General features: G+C 30.3%; 1 protein-coding gene across 1 annotated transcript in view; it reads left to right on the top strand.

The window, feature by feature from the left end:
- The window catches only part of LOC134692877 (procollagen-lysine,2-oxoglutarate 5-dioxygenase 1-like), a 58,655-nt gene that overhangs the window by 23,905 nt on the left and 13,810 nt on the right, over positions 1 to 20,940 (top strand). The window contains exons 5-18 of the mRNA XM_063553493.1: positions 1,052 to 1,103; positions 1,449 to 1,561; positions 2,236 to 2,299; positions 3,470 to 3,567; positions 5,910 to 6,011; positions 8,764 to 8,895; positions 11,625 to 11,746; positions 12,004 to 12,105; positions 16,640 to 16,765; positions 17,187 to 17,331; positions 17,674 to 17,787; positions 18,461 to 18,529; positions 18,859 to 18,963; positions 19,663 to 19,803. Of these exons, the coding sequence (XP_063409563.1) occupies positions 1,052 to 1,103; positions 1,449 to 1,561; positions 2,236 to 2,299; positions 3,470 to 3,567; positions 5,910 to 6,011; positions 8,764 to 8,895; positions 11,625 to 11,746; positions 12,004 to 12,105; positions 16,640 to 16,765; positions 17,187 to 17,331; positions 17,674 to 17,787; positions 18,461 to 18,529; positions 18,859 to 18,963; positions 19,663 to 19,803 (1,485 nt within the window). The remainder of the gene's footprint in view (positions 1 to 1,051; positions 1,104 to 1,448; positions 1,562 to 2,235; positions 2,300 to 3,469; positions 3,568 to 5,909; positions 6,012 to 8,763; positions 8,896 to 11,624; positions 11,747 to 12,003; positions 12,106 to 16,639; positions 16,766 to 17,186; positions 17,332 to 17,673; positions 17,788 to 18,460; positions 18,530 to 18,858; positions 18,964 to 19,662; positions 19,804 to 20,940) is intronic.

The raw sequence follows: 20,940 nt of genomic DNA, 5'->3' as shown, positions 1-20,940 counted from the left end.
ACAAAATCAATACATGCACAGCAAAATCACAAAGAGCAGAGGAAGATTGCATTTATTGATGTTCTTCACCTCATGGTCTATAGATTCATTATTAAAGCATAATTTTTGTTGAACCTGCCACTTTTGTTGCAGAAAGCTTGACATAGGGATAATGATCTGGCGGGGGCAGCGTTAGCTAACTTTTTAAAAGCTTTATATTTTAGGAGGTGGAAGACCTGGATGCTTCATACTTTGCATATAGATGCCTCATGTTACGAAAGTTTCTGTCAGTCACATGTCCAATGTCCTTGACCTCATTTTCATGGTTCTGTGACTACTTGAAAAAAAAAGTTTAGATTTTTTGTAATGTTAAATTCTCTCTTATTATAAGTAAGAGGATAACTATATTTGGTATGTGCGTACCTTCCAAAGTCCTCATGCCCGTTAGACAGTTTTCACTTTACCTCGACCTGACATTTCATGGATCACTGAACAAGGTTAAGTTTTGGTAGTCAAGTCCATATCTCGGATACTATAAGCAATAGGTCTAGTATATTCGGTGTATAGAAGGACTGTAAGGTGTACATGTCCAACTGGCACATGTCATCCGACCTTGACCTCATTTTCATGGTTATGTGGTTTTAGTTACGTTTTTTGTGTTTTGGTCTGTTTTTCTCATATTTTTGCAATAGGTCTACTATATTTGTTGTGTGGAATTATTGTAAGGTGTACATATCTAGCTGGCAGATGTCATTTGACCTTGACCTCATTTTCATGGTTCATTGCTCAGTATTAAGTATTGTGTTTTGGTCTGTTTTTCTTAAACTATAAAAATTATGTCAAATATATTTGTTGTCATGGAAGAATTGTAAGCTGTACATGTCTGACTGGCATGTCCATCTGACCTTGACCTCATTTTCATGGTCCATTGGTCAATGTGAAGTTATGTGACAGTTGAAATAAAGCTATATATTAAGGACTTTCAACATAATATCAATGATTTATAAGTAAAGAAGACAAGACATTTCAGCGTGTGCACTCTTGTTTATATATAAATTTCATTTATCCCTAGAAGCAGTATCCTAAGGTGCCACAGATAGAGAGTAGATACTTAAACGGTGGTGGTAGGTATATTTAAAAAGAACATGGTATAATTTTGATCCAGATTGGTTCAAGTATCATCTTACATTTTTTTTCAAAACTAATTTAAATCAGCTGCTACACAATGGTTTCAGATTAAATCAGTGATTTTCGGTTAACTAATTTCAAATTTGAATCATCTCTGTTTGAACTTTTGTATATGTACACACACTAAAACAAGAAATAAAAGTAATTTCACAATGAATAGAATTTTCTTATGGTGGTTAAATGTGGATTATTTTTATTCAGCAAAAAAATTGAAGCACACAACCTCTTTAGCAGCCATAGCTAATATATTGAATAACTAGAGCTTATGTTTTCTTATTCAGCATTTATTGGATATGCTAAGACCATTGTGGAGATGTTAAACTACAAGAAAATAAATGATATGGACGATGACCAGTTATACTTCACTAAAATATTCCTGGATAAACAACTAAGAGTAAGTACTACAGACATTACATAATGCAAATAAAAAAGGTGTGATTTTAGTCGCATACAGGCCCTTATTTATGGGCTCCAACTAAATTTGGTGTGTTGAATGATTGTAAGATGTACATTGTTTTTGACAATGTTTATCATATAGATTAGTGATATGTTAAACTCATGAGAATGTAGTGAAACCTTTATCAGGTTTTTAACATACATTCAATCATGATGAATAAAGGATACAAAACATTTATAAGTGTGTGCAGAATTTTTTGTTGCCTTTAAACAGATATGTTTTTTCAGACCATTTGGGTCTAGTCTAGTCTAGCCTATTAACTATGTTAAAGGCTAGCTAGCTCAGATAATCATTTTTTCCAGAAGATAAGATTTAGCCATTCAGGCACTCATTTCAGACATTTGTTAGTTATTACATTGATAATACATGTAACTTTAAAAAATGTATTGTTGAATATACCTGTGGTATGATTGCCAATGAGTCGATTCTCAACAAAAGGCCAAATGACATGAAAATCAGCCTTCAACAATGAGCAAGAATCCATATCATATAGCCAGCTATAAAAGGCCCTGAAATAACAAATGTAAATTTATTCAAATAATAAAACTATAAAATGATGAACAGAAAACAAATATGATAAAGCATTGTTTGTTTTCTTTTTTTTTCTTCAGGAACAATGGAACATAAAAATAGATACAAAGTCAGAAATATTCCAAAGTGCTGTAGATAATTTAGGTAAATTAGTTATAAATGTGTGCTAAAGACTGATGTGGTTTTTTTTTCAGTATGATTTAATTCTGATAAAATCCTCAGTGATTTCTCATTTTATTTCAATCATAGTTTCTGCCAAGTCACCTGTGGTCACATGAAATTTTGCTATTACTTGGCATCTTATGTATGTTGTTTTACAGATTAAAAGCTTTTCGCACTTTCATCTTTTTTATACTCCCGCTTTAAAAAAGGGGGGTATACTGTTTTATTATACCCCCGCTTTAAAAAAGGGGGTATACTGTTTTACCTCTGTCTGTCAATCCGTCTGTCTATTTCTCGTCCGTCCGTCTGTCCGTCCGTCAGTCAGTCCGTCCCATGAATATTTTTCGTCGCATTTTTCTCAGGAATTACAATACAAGGATTTCTGAAATTTGGTTTCAGGGTTTATCTAAGTCAGCTATACCATGTGATGCATTTTCAGATTGATCACTTGACAACTTCCTGTTTACCAAACACTTGTATGATTTTACACATGATAGCCAAGTTGAAAATTTTCGTCACATTTTTCTCATGAACTACAATACAAGGATTTCTGAAATTTGGTTTCAGAATTTATATAAGTCAGCTATACCATGTAATGTGTTTTTAGATTCATCACTCGACAACTTCCTGTTTACCGAACACTTGCATATTTTTACACTATTAATATTATCCACTTGCAGCGGGGGTATCATCAGTGAGCAGTAGCTGGCAGTTTCACTTGTTTTTCTTGTGATTGACTTTTCACATAAAGAAACCAAAATTTGGAAAGATGTCCATACAACGTCCTTTCTGAGATTTGAGTTGCAAAGCTTTTTACCAAATGACTTCTTCAATCAACATTGACACTTTTCTCCCAAATAAAAAATACAATAAAAACAATTCATTTCTTAAATAGTTCTGATAACATATATTTTAATTAGAAAAAAAATTAAATAATGTAATAAGTGAATGTGCAGAATTTCTTTTTGTGTGATGGATGCAGCAATATAATTCCCATCATCTGTAATAGATTGTAAACATGGCCATTAACACATAGTTATAGAAAAATAGTCTCTCATTATATGAACTATATTTCAATACTTTGAAATCTATTTCCTACACATTTATGATTTATATCACTGACATTACTTTCACTTTTACTTTCATTAACAGAGGATATTGAAGTGAAATACAAAGGGAACCACAGTTATATTGTCAACAAAAAGACTGGCAGTAAGCCGTTAATATTATATGGTAATGGACCTATAAAAGTATGTAGATTTGTGAAACTTGTACTTGTATTTTTTTCAATTCTGCCAGACTATTCTGCTTAAATAAAATTCTATTAAAGCATATTGGTGACTTCATGCGCCATTCATAATTTTTCAGTTACTTTTATAAATATTTGATAAATTTTTAAAAGGTATAATAATCCTGATCCTAGTTGTCAAACTGAAGTAGTCATTTATTAAAAGCATTAAGAATTCAAATTGAACTGATCAGTTTGCAAGTAATTTTTTGGTTAACATGGTTTCTGCCTCTATACATATCTCAAAAATAGACTGGGTGTGCATTTAAATGAATTTCTGTAAAAATGTTCAATATTCTTCTAGAGTTAACTTTTATAGTATGATATTCTCATAACAGACAAGAAATATTTAATCTGTAATTTGTTAAGTCTGTCTCATCATTATATCATAAGTATCATTTATTTATGAATTGTAAAGACATTACCATATCAGGTAAGTTTTGATTGGAATTTTTCATTAAAAATGTATGCTATAAATTCAGAAATAATTGTGCATTGATTATATATTGCAATTTTGTGACAATCAACACAATTCAACTTTTTTCGAATAATTATGATTGATGTAATTGCTGTATACAAATGGTGCTATAAAATTTTAAATGCAGGATATTATTTCTGAAACACATATGTTGCAACTTTTGCAATTATAACTCAATGCAATAAATTCTGAATTAACTGTTAATTGACATGATGTATTGAAATTTAAAAAAAGAGTAATTCATAGGTAATCAGTTTTCATTAGCTTTGAGATTGTGAAAACATAATAGAGAAAACTGTTAAAGGAAAGAAAAAAATAGAAGTTGCCTATTTCATAGGTTTACAAAACCTTGAGTTACTCTTTTATGGGAATAATAGATTGTATCCCTATATGTTCACATGGGTTTTTTCTCAAAGTAGCAAAATACATGATATACAGAAGAATTGTGGAGTAATCCCTTGGATCAGGAATAAAATTATTTAACTATATTTTATAAAATGGAATGTATTTTCCTACATATGAAAATAAGGAAATGTGCCAATGAGACAACTGTCTTCCAAAGATGAAACAATGAAGATACATGTATAAGCATTAAGTGGTCAATATATGGCCCATACTGTATGGTCAGCTATACAGGCCCAGTCATGAAGCAATTCAAATGAGAAGATGATGTAGTGTGAAGTTGTTTTCTAACTTTTAATTTGTTTTTTTTTATGTTGTTGTTTTTTTTATAATTGTTTAATATTTGTTCAGTCAAGGGTTTTTCCTTTCTATTTTCATATTGAATTAATAGACACATCTACTTGAATTTTGTTTTTGAAGCAACATTCTATAAAATATTATATTATATATTTATCATGAACCAAGCAGTCCAACGATTTACAGAAAGAGCGACGATTTACAAAAAAGAACCGAAAAGAACCAAAAAGGACCGAAAAGAGCATACATTTAATTATCATTTAAAGTTAAAACAATGTATATATTTATATATATATACAACTCGTCTAAACATCAACCCAACAATGTTAGATCTGTAAATTTGCTTTCGCAATATATACACCAATACACCTTATCGCTAATCCAGGCTGACCCAGCCGCTTGAACTTTTGACGCAAACAACAATAACTTTTCCATTGTGGCGTCAGATATTTTGTTTTATGACCTCAAAATTTTACGGGAACCTGTGTGATATCCTGTAATGGCGGACAGATAGCGATAAGGTGTATTTTGTTTTATTTTGTTTTTGTCAGATTGTCCGAATGTCCGTGTTCACTCATGAATGGAACACATTCTAAAAGATGTATAAGGAACTGTTGTAATGTTCGAAATGAAATAGCGACCAAGATTGAACAAAATAATGACCCTTAGCTTATAAATATAATTCATGTAGAATGATAGTTTGACAGTAATGAATTAATATATTTTATTTTCTTGTCTGTTCTATGTTTTCTATTCCATAAGATAGGCATCAGACCCTACCTATAATTTTTCACATGTACAGTTAGTTATTATATGTAGTCCTGTTGTACTATAAGGTTTCAAACCCTAATAGTAAACTTTTGTGAAAAATATCTTTTTATTTATAACAGACTTATATAATTTTGCAATTTGCTAATTTTCTTTGATTACAAAAAACTTCGATCTCCTTTTCGGTTCTTTTTGGTTCTTTTTGGTCCTTTTCAGTCCTTTTCGGTCCTTTTCGGTTCTTTTCAGTCCTTTTCGGTTCTTTTCTGTAAATAGTCGCTCTTTTCTGTAAGTTGTCAAACCCTGAACCAAGAACAAATGACATTTAAAAATTTAGTAATATATATATTTCTTATTAACAGGCAGCATTTAATCGTTTAGCCAGTGATTTAGCAGATGAATGGACAGAAACAGTTGGATGTGCTGCATGTTCAAGGAATACTATCAGTTTAAAAGATTTGAAGGTAAATATTTTCTTAGGATAGAATTACTCCTAGTATACTGTAATCCCTTCTTACTTAGTGAGCGCATATAGAGAGACATTTTGTTATGTGTATAAAATTGTTATTTTTAATGTTTTAATTTGCCTCCTTTAGATGATTCTTAAGTTAAAAAGACCAAGAACACCAACTCTATAGGCTGTAATCATGAAATATTGATCAATGGAACTTTGTGTGACTCTATCTTTCTATTTAGACATCTTTCACAGTGGTTTATTCATTTATCAATATCATTGGTCAATGGTCATGGCTGACCAGTAAAATCTCTGACTAAGACGGTTGTCCTATCTCTCCCTGGATGACCCATCTTGAGAACTTAAAACATTGTCATTTGAGTTTTGAAATGTAAAAATTTCATTCATGTATATAAAAGCAAAATGTAAGAAAATAGCATATCACTGTGATTCTATCAAATGTTGTAACAGTTTCAGAATAAATATAATAGAATAAAAGTTGGTTTTATTTTTCCATGCTTATCTTTTCTCACAGTTTCATATTGGTAAAAATTCACATTGCCCCTGCGAAATGATTATGAATAGTTCATGAATGTTCATGGATGATTCATGAATGATTCATGAACACAATTCATGAATTGTTCATAAAAGATTCATGAACAGTTAATGAACTAGACATGAACTACAAATGGACAAGCACGTTCATGAACCAGTGAATAATGAACTATAGTTCTTGAACTTTTATTATTCATGAACTGTTCATGATTTTATAGTTCATGAACACGCTTGTCCATTTGTAGTTCATGTCCTGTTCATGTATAGTTCATGATTTTTTTATGAATAATTCATGAACCATACCAGTCCATGAATCATTCATGAACACATGAACTACTGTGTTCATGAACTGTTCATTAATAATTTAATTCATGAACATTGTTTGTCCACTTGTAGTTCATGAACTGTTCATCTAAAGTTCATGAAATAATTAAAAAGGATTTTCTTGAATTTTCATTTTTTGTGTTTTTATCATAAGTAAACTTCTCTTCCTGTCTGTAATTAAAATTGCTGTATCAGGACTTCCAACTAGAAATGCTAAATAACATCTTGGTGAAGTTGTTCTGCTTGAAATTCTCACAGTTGAACAGATCTTTTAATCAATAAATGCATCTGAGTTCCCCCCTGCAAAATCAAAAATCACTCCACAAAGAATCAAAAGTCCTTGATATTTGTTTTTATAAATAAACACTCAAGATTAAACAGTTTCTAACAGGTATAAAACAATATAATAATTTAATTTAATAAATGTTGTTTTTATTAAAATATCAATAGAGTAAGATTAACAACATGAATATCACTTCAGCCTTTTCATGACATTTCAAATAATGTACCTACCCCCCTTTTTCCCCTTTTAATTTACCCACACACAATCATAAGAGTGGGTGAAGCATGATTTATTTTTACCTTGAAATACAATATATTGTACAAATCTATCAGTTATTCCTGAATGGAAATCAGTAAACTGCCCCTGCGAAATGATTATGAATAGTTCATGAATGTTCATAGATGATTCATGAATGATTCATGAACACAATTCATGAATTGTTCATAAAAGATTCATGAACAGTTAATGAACTAGACATGAACTACAAATGGACAAGCACATTCATGAACCAGTGAATAATGAACTATTCATGAACAGAAAGTGTTCATGAACTCTTTGGTTCATTAAAGTTCATGAACAAAAATAGTTCTTGAACTTTTATTATTCATGAACTGTTCATGATTTTATAGTTCATGAACACTCTTGTCCATTTGTAGTTCATGTCCTGTTCATGTATAGTTCATGATTTTTTTATGAATAATTCATGAATTTGTTCATGAACCATACCAGTCCATGAATCATTCATGAACACATGAACTTCTGTGTTCATGAACTGTTCATTAATAATTTAATTCATGAACATTGTTTGTCCACTTGTAGTTCATGAACTGTTCATCTAAAGTTCATGAAATAATTAAAAAGGATTTTCTTGAATTTTCATTTTTTGTGTTTTTATCATAAGTAAACTTCTCTTCCTGTCTGTAATTAAAATTGCTGTAACAGGACTTCCAACTAGAAATGCTAAATAACATCTTGGTGAAGTTGTTCTGCTTGAAATTCTTCACAGTTGAACAGATCTTTTAATCAATAAATGCATCTGAGTTCCCCCCTGCAAAATCAAAAATCACTCCACAAAGAATCAAAAGTCCTTGATATTTGTTTTTATAAATAAACACTCAAGATTAAACAGTTTCTAACATGTTTAAAACAATGTAATAATTTAATTTAATAAATATTGTTTTTATTAAAATATCAATAGAGTAAGATTAACAACATGAATATCACTTCAGCCTTTTCATGACATTTCAAATAATGTACCTACCCCCCTTTTTCCCCTTTTAATTTACCCACACACAATCATAAGAGTGGGTGAAGCATGATTTATTTTTACCTTGAAATACAATATATTGTACAAATCTATCAGTTATTCCTGAATGGAAATCAGTAAACCAGGTTTATCCTTTTATGAATATGAACTGCAAATAACTGGGTAATTTTATGAAATGTTATTACCAAGTCATTATACCTAAAGCATATATTAGAAGAGCCTTTCTTCCAAAATCTCTGATACTCTATTTTTGAATTTCAATATATATATCAGAATGGATTGTTAGTGTCATACATAATGTATGTTGTTTTAGTATAAAGTTTTACTTTACAGAAAGACGATTATCCAATAGTTCAGTTATCTGTTTTTATCGACCAGCCAATACCATTTCTGGTTGAAGGGTTAAAGACAATAAAAGATCTGGATTATCCAAAGAAAAGAATAGACTTGCTGGTATACAATAATGTAAGATCCAGTTACTTTATCTTATTAACACTATTATCACAATTTAATTTTGAAACAAATTGTAAGTCACCAATTTAGTTAACAACTGTTATGACAAAAAAGTAAAATCACAAAAATACTGAACTCCAAGAAAAACGGAAAGTCGCTAATCACATGGCAACATCAAATGACAAAAAACACATCAAAAGGGAATGGACAACAACTGTTGTATTCCTGACTTGGTACAAGCATTTTCAAATGTAGAAAATGGTGGATTGATCCTGGTTTTATAGCGCTAAACCTCTCACTTTGTACGACAGTCTCATGAAATTCCGTTATATTTACAACAATGCGTGAAGGTAGATGAAGAGGAATGGAAATTAATTTTCAAATTACCTTTTAAAGTCACAAAAAATACCAAACTGCAGTGGTTACAATATAGAATAAATCAAAATATTTTAGGTACAAATAAATTTTTGAATAAAATTAAGGTCACTGACAACCCAAATTGTACTTTTTGCCAAGAAGAAGTAGAAACTATTGTACATTTATTTTGGAATTGTGAGATTGTTCAAACATTCATTGATGAAATTGACTCATGGTTATTGTCAAATGGTATAAGTGTTCCATTTACCATAAATTATTTTCTTTTTGGGGATATTACAAAATCATTTAGGGGGAATGCTGCAAATTTGATTTATATGCAGATAAAACAATATATTTTCAACTGCAAATATTTTAAGAAATCTCTATCAATGCAGGCAGTGCAAAGTAAAATAAAATCTTTATACAGCACTGAAAAATTAAAATTTTTGACAAAAGTTGGAATGCTTTTGCCATTCTTTTTGATGAATGATCAGATATTTTGTTTTACATTGTATAATTTGTATTATAGGGCGTATTGCATTTCCGCTAATTTTTCAAAATCTCAATACTACGTTTCCGCAAATTTAAAGTATACGTTTCCGCAATTTGTATTTATTACTTTTCCGCAAATTTACCTGGTAAATTATAAAGATGTGAATGTACATATATGATAAATTTTTTCATTTTAATAAAGAAAATGTTCTGATTAAGGATGAGTTAAACTTCATTTAGAAATCTTTGGTTTGGCTTACTTGCCAACTGACATGATCGAAGAATGCTTTGTTGAATGAGTTGCCGATGCTCCATCTGACGATAAATGCATGAGGTTTGCCAATTATATACTGGAATTTTATATAGATGGCAATTGAGATTTCCACCAACCATTTGGGCATCACCTCCTGACCCCGAGAAAAGAAACAACGAATGTTGTCGAGTCTTTTCGTGCCTACCTGAACGAGCAGGTTTACGCTAGCCATCCTACCATATTTTACTTTGTAAAAGCACCCATTCGGAAATATGAAAAGGACAAGATGGACTTCCTTCCTGAACGAAATACAAAACTTGTAAACGGTGAATGTGCCAATATGGACTTTGTACAACATGTTGGCTACAAATATTCTGCCAGAACTGACTTATGAACTCATATCAAGATATCTATGAAGATACGTGTTCATATATTATAATGATGTATTTTACTTACATGTTTTGATGACCTTTAACTTTATACATTTATTATTATAGCTTTGCTTTCGTTTAATTGGTATTCCTTAATTATTTGCCGAAAAGTAATGATTTATTTTTTTACGGAATCGTTACTTTTTTTCCGGAAAAGTAATATATTTATTTGCGGAAACGTAAACTTTTTTTTCCGGAAACGTCATCTTTTTTTCGCGGAAAAGTAATGCCAATTTGCGGAAACGTAAAACGCCGGTATTATATGTGTACATAAATTAGTAGAAATAGAATTGTCATATGATATATTGTTTCTTACATGAGAAAGAACAACATTATTCATCTTTGCAAATAAATAACCAAAAACAAACAAAAAACTTTTAATTTCCTTGAAATTGAATATATTTCAATTATCTATTTACCTATCTATTTAATTTTGTTTCTTCTTTTTTTTTTTTTTTTGCTTTTTTTTTTTTTTTTTTTTTCTCTTTTCATAATTTTAAATTCAAAATAATCTACAGACTTACCTAAAAATATACAGCTTATAGATACTTATTTTTTATTACTTCAACTACCCACATTATATATTTTTTTCATAACCTGTGCATTTGTTATATTAGATAATTATGTTTGATTATCTTAATGGTAAACTTCATTTTTTGATATTACTGATATGGTATATAATATTTTCAAATATGGAAAATTGTATGTATAATACTAACAAAAACTAACAGTTGTATATATATGTTATTTACTAATGTTAACGAGGCTGGGACAAGGTACCGGTACTTGATGTTTTAAAACTAACAAATGTACAGACTTCAATAAAATATGATAAATTAAAAAAAAAAAAAAAAAAAAAAAAAACTGACAATGCCATGGCTAAAAATGAAAAAGACACACAGAAAAACAATAGTACACATGACACAACATAGAAAACTAAAGAATAAACAACACGAACCCCACCAAAAACTAGGGGTGATCTCAGGTGCTCCGGAAGGGTAAGCAGATCCTGCTCCAATTAACAGCTACAATGTTTGATTAACAATCAACCATGAAAATATGTTTTGTCAGTTATACTTTACAGATTTGTAATAGATCTAAAGAAAAATACAGTAAGGACTAAATAGAGCTCTAAACAAGCTTGAATTGGTTCAATAATTTCCTTTGAATTATTATCACCAGAAACTCATCACAAATGACTTTTACAGGCTGCTTATCATGAGGTTGATGTTGAACTGTTTTTGTCCGGTTGCATTGATGAATACCGATCTGTAACAGTGATTTCACCGAACGATGAAATGACAGGTACAGCTGCCAGAAATTCCGCCATGTAAGTAAAAGTAATGGTGTAATCAGCTAGGTATTAATTATGTGGTAGTGTTCATTATTTGTTCAGTAAAATGTTAATTGGAAAAACTTGGAATAGCCATTCAATGTGTTGAAAATATATAATTTATAAAAATTTAAACTTGCATTACAAATAGTCTTTATACTAATTTCTTAGTCATTTGGTCTCTTGTGGAAGGTTATCTCATTGGCACTCATACTGCATCTTCTTTTTAATATATTTCTTTTCTTTTGTTGTAGAGATCAAAATTTACTGACTAAATGTGCCTATTTGTTCTTTGTGGATGGGAATGTTCATCTTACAGATCCTGAAACGCTCAAAGATTTGATTGAACAAAACAGGTTATATTAAAATACATAAAGACTTGCTTTAACAAAATAAATATTGAGATAGGTTTAAAATATCTAGAATTGAGAATGGAAATAGGGAATGTGTAAAAAAGACAACAACCTGACCAAACAGCAGAAAACAGCTGAAGTCCAGCAATAGGTCTTTAACACGGCAATTAAGTTAATCCTGCACCCAGAGGCATTCTTCAGCTGGCCCCTAAACAAAAATGGGTACTAGTTCAATGATAATGGATGTCATACTAAACTCTGAAATACATAAATGAACTAGAAATAAAAATCATACTAAAACCAGAGGCTCCTGACTTCGGACAGGTGCAAAAATGCGGCGGGGTTAAACATTTTCTGTGAGATCTCAACCCTCCCCTATACCTCTAGCCAATGTAGAAAAAAACAAATACACAACAATACACACAGTAAAACTCAGTTTAAAAGATGCCATAGTCTAATTTCAGAATAGGTAATAAAAGAATGAAACAAAATGACAATGATCATGATGATACATAAAATTTGGATAAATTAGGATCCAGTCTTAATATGAGGCATTTCTTTGGATGAGTTAACTAATATATATAAAATTCGTATAAATGATATTGACAACATACATTTGATCTGCTTAACAATTCTACTGGAACATCAAATATCTTCCTTAAGAACTAATGGGTACTGTGACCAGGAAATTTTCACGCCGTCTTTATTTCACGATTTACTTACACGATCCTAATTCGCGGCGTTTTGAATTCGAGATTTCCCAGTGGCCTAGATAAATATTTTCATAAATGATTTGGAATTAAGTGAACAGTTTTACATATATCTTAAATCAAATGATAAAATCAATCAGAAATCTTTTGTTTTCGGTTCATTAATGTTAAAGTAGATTACTGTCATTACCCAATCACCTTTGTGGTATTTAAATACCTATTGCCTGACCAGTATAAAAAATTGTCAACACAATTTGTCCATTTAAATTGTATGATAGGTATTGTGAGAGCTCATCAACAGGTGGTCATTTAACTACCCAGTAAAAAAAAATCACTAAAAGGTAAAATTTAAATGACTAATAGCTAGCTTGCTTTCCTCATGTATCATGACCAATGTCCTGAATAGACTATTCTGTTTAGAGATGGGACATTTTAAGCCATTTCTTTTTGTGTCTCTTTACAGTGAAGATGGAAATTCAATCAGTGAATTTAGTTTATAAAAAAAGGAGATATATGTTTGCTTCATGGTGTTTTAATGTGGGATATATTTTAAGTTTCTGATTCCTGATATGGAATTAAAGTGTTTGTGAAATGGATTTTTTTGGATAGCCAATCAAATTGTGAATAATTCTAAAAGATGAAATAAGTGTGGCTTGGTGTTTTCTTATGGGATATATTTTCATGTTATATTACGATTCCTGAAATGGAATAGTAGTGATGCTAAGTTTCGTTTATTATTCAGATCTACTTCAATTGGAATTACTGTTAAAAAATTATTTTCAATATATAAAAAAAAAGTACAAATGGGTCCTAAAGTGAATAGAAATTTCAGTGCTTTATTCTTCATTATGATAGTGGGATATACCAGCAATGATTTATTTGTGATTGTTAGCAAAATAAATAAATTTACAATAAATATCTTTATTAGATATAACAAATTGTGTATTAAATGAAAATGTCCCATACCTAAATAGAATAGTCTAATCGGGACATTAGACATGAGGAAAGCATGCTAGCTATCAGTCATTTGAATTAGCTCTGTCAAAAACAACCAGGTAAATCTACAGTTAGTTAAATGACCACCTGTTTATAATAGCTCTCACAATACCTATTGTACAATTTAAATGGACAAATTGTATTGACAATTTTTTAAACTGGTCAGGCAATAGGGTAATTCACTACCACAAAGGTTATTGGATAAGCACAGTAAAAGTTTAGCATGTTTCAATGCTTGTAAAACCATATACTCAATAATAGGAAAGTAAACCTAATTAGGAATAAATTAAAATTAAAAGGTGTCAGGATTAATGCTAATAAATCGATCTTTTGATCTGATCAATCTTTGTAGTAGATTCAACGAGGTGATACCTTTATTACTGATTGACAGGTGTCATTAACATAATTTTTATGAGTGTTGTTTACATAACAATATCCGTAATGTTCGCTTTAATGAAATAACTGATTTGAGTTAAAAGACATGACGTTTAACATTGCTTTTCATTAAGAGATACAGTTATAATTTAAATTATATATTTGTCGTCTTTGTAATCCGTGTTATACAGTAGTCCTATATATATTCTATTCATATACATAAATGTAAGAAGATGTGGTATGAGTGCCAATAAAGCAACTTGTAATCCAAGTCGCAATTTGTAAATGTAAATGTAATTAAAAGAGTTTTTCCTTGATATTTTTGTGGTCGTTTTATTTTCGCATTTCACATCTTACCGCAAAAATAGCTAAAATAAAACTACAGCAAAAATTTCCCTGTTTACAGTATTGATAATTTGTTCCAGCAGGAACAGATAGTATGTAGATATAAGATGATGTGGTATGAGTGCCAAATAGACAACTCTCCATCCAAGTCACAATTTATAAAAGTTAACCAAAGTAAGGCATTATTTATAACATAATTTCCAACAGAATTGCTAAGCAGATCAAATACATGTTTTCAATATTGTTTATAAGAATTTTCTTTCTCATTGAGTTTTCATACCTTGAAGGAACTACTATTTCAAGACAATTTCAATTCTGTTCTTCAATCAAAAGTTAAGTAAATATTGTGATGAAAACTATTCATACATTCTTATTAAACTATTATGTAATTTTAAGGTCAAGGAACAGTAAATGGGCTATGTCGCAGATTTTGCTAAAAATTTGCATACAACCTTGGCTCGTTGAACTACGACTGAAAATCGAAAAAATAATACATTTAGCTTTTTTATTATCTGAAAAATTGCAGATTGATTTCTTTTCATATGGGTGAACATTTGTATAGAAAGCACATGGAATCCGCGAAAAACCTTCTAAAATTTGTCTTAAAATTGCCAAATCACTAATTCCACTCCATAGATTTTTCTTAAAAAACTATATTTTGTTGACACATTAATTTCTGTTTTAATGATATAAAATAATCATAGGGTCACCGACTTCGTTTTTTGTCTAATAATCAATTTGTTACCTTGTTGGTAGTGAAAAACGTCAAAAATCAACGTTTTACGGCCTGCAACGCGATAACATTACGATTATTTCGCCGTTTTATTGGATTTTTTCACAAAGAACACAACTTTAAATGAAGTATACCGTAAAAACGAAGTCGGTGACCCTATCTTTATTTTGCATCATTATAACGAAAATTTATGTATCAACAACATATATATTTTTTTAAGAAAAATCTATGGAGTAGAATTAGAGATTTGGCGATTTTAAGACAAATTTTAGAAGGGTTTTCGCCGATTTTATGTGCTTTCTATTCAAATGTTCACCCATTTTGTAAGAATTCAATCAGTAATATTTCAAATGATTATTGAGATAAATGCAATATTTTTTCGATTTTCAGTTGAAGTTTATCGAGCCAGAGTTGTATGCCAAATTTTACTGAAATCTGCGACATAGCCCATTTACTGTAACTTGACCTTAAAGAACAACAAAAGGAAGTTTAACGACCTTGACTGGCTATACAGACCATGCACAGAATTTTTTTCTTTATACTTGTTTTAGCAATTATGCAATTTTAATAACTTAAGGTTCCACTAAAGTCAAAATATAGGACACTTCATAAAAATCTAAACTTTGCCTGTATTTTTCAACCTATAATGAATAAAGTCATAAACTATGAGAACATATGTTCATTTAAACATACTTTACATATACACATTGTGTTAATTGTAAATAAACTTGAAACTGTTATATTGTGGCCAAACCGGTTCTTGGGGTGAACACTAAATTTTCAAAAAAATCTGCAGGCCTGCAAGACAACTTAATTTGCTTAAAATTGGTATGGACGAATACTGTTACATGTAATGCAGGGCAAGCGGATGCTGATTTGTCACATACATATGTTTTAATGGCATATTTGTCCAATTTCTGTATTGTACCTTCGATATTCGTTCACTTAGATACATGAAATTAACTGAAATTCGAAAATCAATACATTTTATAAAAAATCAACATCCGCTTGCCCTGCATTACATGTAACAGTATTCGTCCATACCAATTTTAAGCAAATTAAGTCGTCTTGCAGGCCTGCAGATTTTTTTGAAAATTTAGTGTTCACCCCAAGAACCGGTTTGGCCACAACATAACAATTTCAAGTTTATTTACAATTTACACAATGTGTATATGTAAAGTATGTTTAAATGAACATCTGTTCTCAAAGTTAATGACTTTATTCCTTATAGGTTGAAAAATAGAGGCAAAGTTTAGATGTTTATGAAGTGTCCTATATTTTGACTTTAGTGGAACCTTAAGGTACACGGTACAATGTTCATATAATTAGATTAATTGCTTTAAGAATACATTTGAGTATAACTCATTTCTTACTTCAGAACTATTCTTGCACCAATGCTTTCACAGCATAAGAATTACTGGTCCAATTTCTGGACTGGTCTGAATGATAACGGATATTATGGACAAACAGAGGATTACACAGCAATGGTAGACCTGGAGAAAAAGTAGGTATAATATCTAATGAGAAAGGAATAAACTTATTGTTGCTTGTCTGTATATATGTTTGTTTGTCCCTGTTAATGCAAAATCTCTTTTAAACAGTAAACATAGGAATAAAAAAATTGGAGCCCTTTATAGCTTGCTGTTCAGTGTGAGCCATGCAAAGCTTCTTGTTGAAGAATGTAATTTCTAAAAGATGCATTCAATACATTTTTTGCTAGGATCATGAAAACAAGTTTTCTATCAAGTTTTTCTTTTATTTACCTCAGTACACTGTATTGTGGAAGCCTGTGCCATCATGAATGTTATATTTCATTTTGAAATGAAGGATAAATTCAGATTTATGCAAGATTGCTGTTACATGTATCAATTCAAAATAACGTATCATAATGAACATACATGTCATTTTAACTTGTTAATTTTCAGAGGTTTATGGAATGTGCCTTACATTAGATATGTATATCTGATTCATGGTTCTGTAATGCCTAAACTGATGAGAGCATTTATCCGGGAGGAAATATCAGACGAAGAGGAGAGAGATATCAGCTTTACAAAGAATATCAGGGAGAAGGTAGTAGAGGAACACACTTACAAATTGAATGATTCTTTTTGTAAATTTATTTGGGTGTTAAAGCGTTGACCGAGGTACATTGTGTATCAAGCAAGGAAGCGCATTATTCTCAAAATGTGTGCACATTTTGTTATGGTTTCTTAAGATCTAAAGATGCTATCAACCCCACTTAATGAATAACCAATTTTTAAAATATCAAATATAACATGATATGTCATTTTAAGATCTAAAAATGTTCAGAATCTACCTAGCTAAAGACTTAGAAAAAAACAAGAAATCTTTCAGGAAAAAAATTGTTTTGTTTATAATTAATTATGCATTTGTTCATTTATCATTTAACAGGGCCTATTTATGTATGTAAACAACATGAAGTACCGTGGACATTTGGTGAACACTGACGACTATAATACAACACACTTACATAGTGACATGTTCCAAATGTTCAAGAACCCTTTGGTAAGATTATAATTGTTATCCATGCTGTCAATAGTAAGGGGGCATTATGTGTTATGGCCTATGCATCCCTTTGTTGTTTGTCTGTATGGAATCTGAAGATTTTAGTGAAGGTTGGATCATGGTGAAACTTAGTACACACATTCATAATGATCTGTAATATATAAATTTATATATAAATCTGCCAAATTGGTATATTGACACAGATTTCACAATTCATTGAACATGTGATACAGGGAACAAAGCATGGTGTCCAGTGGAAACATATATCTAATGTTAGCCTAGAAGGTTCCATTATTATGACTATCATTAACAAAACTAGTAATAACAGTACATTAAAATTTCATTTTTGCATAAACAGTAGTCTCCCTTGAAATTGAATTGACTCTCCTTGAATTCATATTTAACACTTTCTACCAAATACATAACCAGTCGAGGTTTTAATATATATATACTTACATGTAGGGATTCAGTTGCAGAATAGAGAAACAGTAAATTGAGATTTCTATTTTACAATCTGAGAAAATTATTTTAAGTTTTATTTGTTGAAGTTTGTATTTATTGAGAAACAGCAGTTTTCCTACTATTTCTTATTTTCAAAAATCAGTAGATATACCATTACCTTGCTAACGTTCGAATAAATTCTCCAAACTTGTTCTCTCTTTTATTTTTGTAGGATTGGGAAAAGAAATATATCCATGAAAATTACTCTGTTGCCTTAAAAGATGGAGCAGTTATAACCCAGGTAGGTTTTATTTTTTCGAATGCAGCTTTTTTTAATCAATTTTTTAATCAATTTTAATTGCCTAATATTGGCAAATTTTTATAGCATCAGTTTCAAGATTTATCATTGATACCATTAGAAGATCCAATGCATAAAATATGTTACATTTTTTTTAACTCGAAGAAGAAAATTTCTTTAGATTTCACATGTGACCATAAGAAACATTCCACATGTAGCCACTATCATGTCCTCTTTTCCACAGTTTGACATCACAGAATACAACTTACAAATTTTCCATTTGCCATGACCTGGATAAGCCAAGACATGCCATTTTACTTTCATTTTTACAGCCATGCCCAGATGTATACTGGTTTCCTATAGTATCTGATACCTTCTGTGATCACATGATAAAAACAATGGAGGATTATGGGAAATGGAGTGACGGAGGACATGAGGTATTATATTAGTCATAGATGTTTCCTTCATGGATCTGATAAAGTGCTGATAATGTGCATAAGAATTAGACAACAAGTGTCTAAGGATCAAATAATGATGAAATTGGGGGATTATTTTCCCAAAAGAAAGATTTTTCTTATGACACATGAGACTGATTTTCTGACAGAAATTCCAATTTTTAAAGTAATAGATCTTAGCCAGACACATCTAATTTTAATAGTGTTCAGTTCCGAGATAAAGCAAAAAATTGTGTTTCTGGACAAGAAAGCAGGTAAATCTCTGTCAAATCAAAAATTTGGATTTAATATTATGAATTTATGAACCCTTTTATTTTTATAGATCCAAATTGAATTCCACTCATTTATTTTTGTCTAGAGTAGCAAATTTCCACATGGTACCTTGAGAAAGCCTGCAGCAAATCTTAGAAATTTAGAAATATTGTTAGAGACTACTTAACACTGATGAATTTCAAATTGTACCAATTTCTTATTTAATTATCTTTCAATAGTATTGCCATAAAGCAAAATAAAGTTAAATGTTGGTTTCAAGAAACCTGTCCTAAATAATTTTGTTAGGGACGACTAAACAAAGATTATAAAGGTTGAGTACCATGGATACATTCTGTTGTAATTTATTTACCTCATCTGAATCAAGTATCTAAAAACCTAGTGATGTCAAGTATTATGTTTTTATTTCAGGATATTCGAGTAGGAGGCTATGAAAATGTACCAACAGTAGATATACATATGAGACAAATCGATTTTGATGAACACTTTTTAAATTTTCTCCAAACTTACGTACAACCTTTAAAGGATATAGTGTATCCAGGAATGTCAGGGGTAAGAGACAATAACCCAGCTAAAAAGCAGAAAACAGCCGAAAGGCCAGCAATGGGTCTTTAATACAGCCAGAGAAAAATGACACCCAGAGATGTGCTTCAGCTGGCTCCCAAATAAAAATAGGTACCGGTGTCATATAGTATTTTGAAACCCCTAAAAAGTTAACCCGGGGTCAAAATACCATGCGGTAAAATGACCCCCAGGTATACCATATGACACCGGTACTAGTTCAGTGATAATGGATGTCATACTAAACTCTGCAACATATAAAAGATATTAAAATAAAAATCATACAAGTCTAACAAAGACAAGAGGCTCCTGACCTGGAAGAAGGGTAAAAATGTGAAGTTACAAATTAAGTGAGAGTGGTTCTGGGTGAGTCATTTTAGGTAAAGTTATTGCCTTTTAACATAGGAAATTTCATGAAATATATGATTTTTCAACACATATTTCTTAAAAGCCTGAATCAATTTACTAGATGTTTAGTGTATTCATAGTTCAGAATATAAGTATGACATGTTTTTCATAGCTAAGAATATAAATATGACATGTTTTTCATAGCTAAGAATATAAATATGACATGTTTTTCATAGCTAAGAATATAAATATGGCATGTTTTTCATAGCTAAGAATATAAGTATGACATGTTTTTCATAGCTAAGAATATAAATATGACATGTTTTTCATAGCTAAGAATATAAGTATGACATGTTTTTCATAGCTAAGAATATAAGTATGACATGTTTTTCATAGCTAAGAATATAAATATGACATGTTTTTCATAGCTAAGAATATAAATATGGCATATTTTTCATAGCTAAGAATATAAATATGGCATGTTTTGTTTTTCCTAGCTAAGAATATAAGTATGACGTGTTTTTCCTAGCTAAGAATATAAATATGGCATGTTTTTCATAGCTAAGAATATAAGTATGACATGTTTTTCATAGCTAAGAATATAAGTATGACATGTTTTTCATAGCTATGAATATAAATATGGCATGTTTTTCATAGCTAAGAATATAAATATGGCATGTTTTTCATAGCTAAGAATATAAGTATGACATGTTTTTCATAGCTAAGAATATAAGTATGACATGTTTTTCATAGCTAAGAATATAAGTATGACATGTTTTT

The sequence above is a fragment of the Mytilus trossulus genome, chromosome 12, assembly GCF_036588685.1.
Source record: "Mytilus trossulus isolate FHL-02 chromosome 12, PNRI_Mtr1.1.1.hap1, whole genome shotgun sequence".
Lineage (NCBI taxonomy): Eukaryota > Metazoa > Mollusca > Bivalvia > Mytilida > Mytilidae > Mytilus > Mytilus trossulus.
The sequence above is the reverse complement of the archived record's forward strand: the minus strand, read 5'-3'. Positions and strand labels throughout refer to the sequence as shown.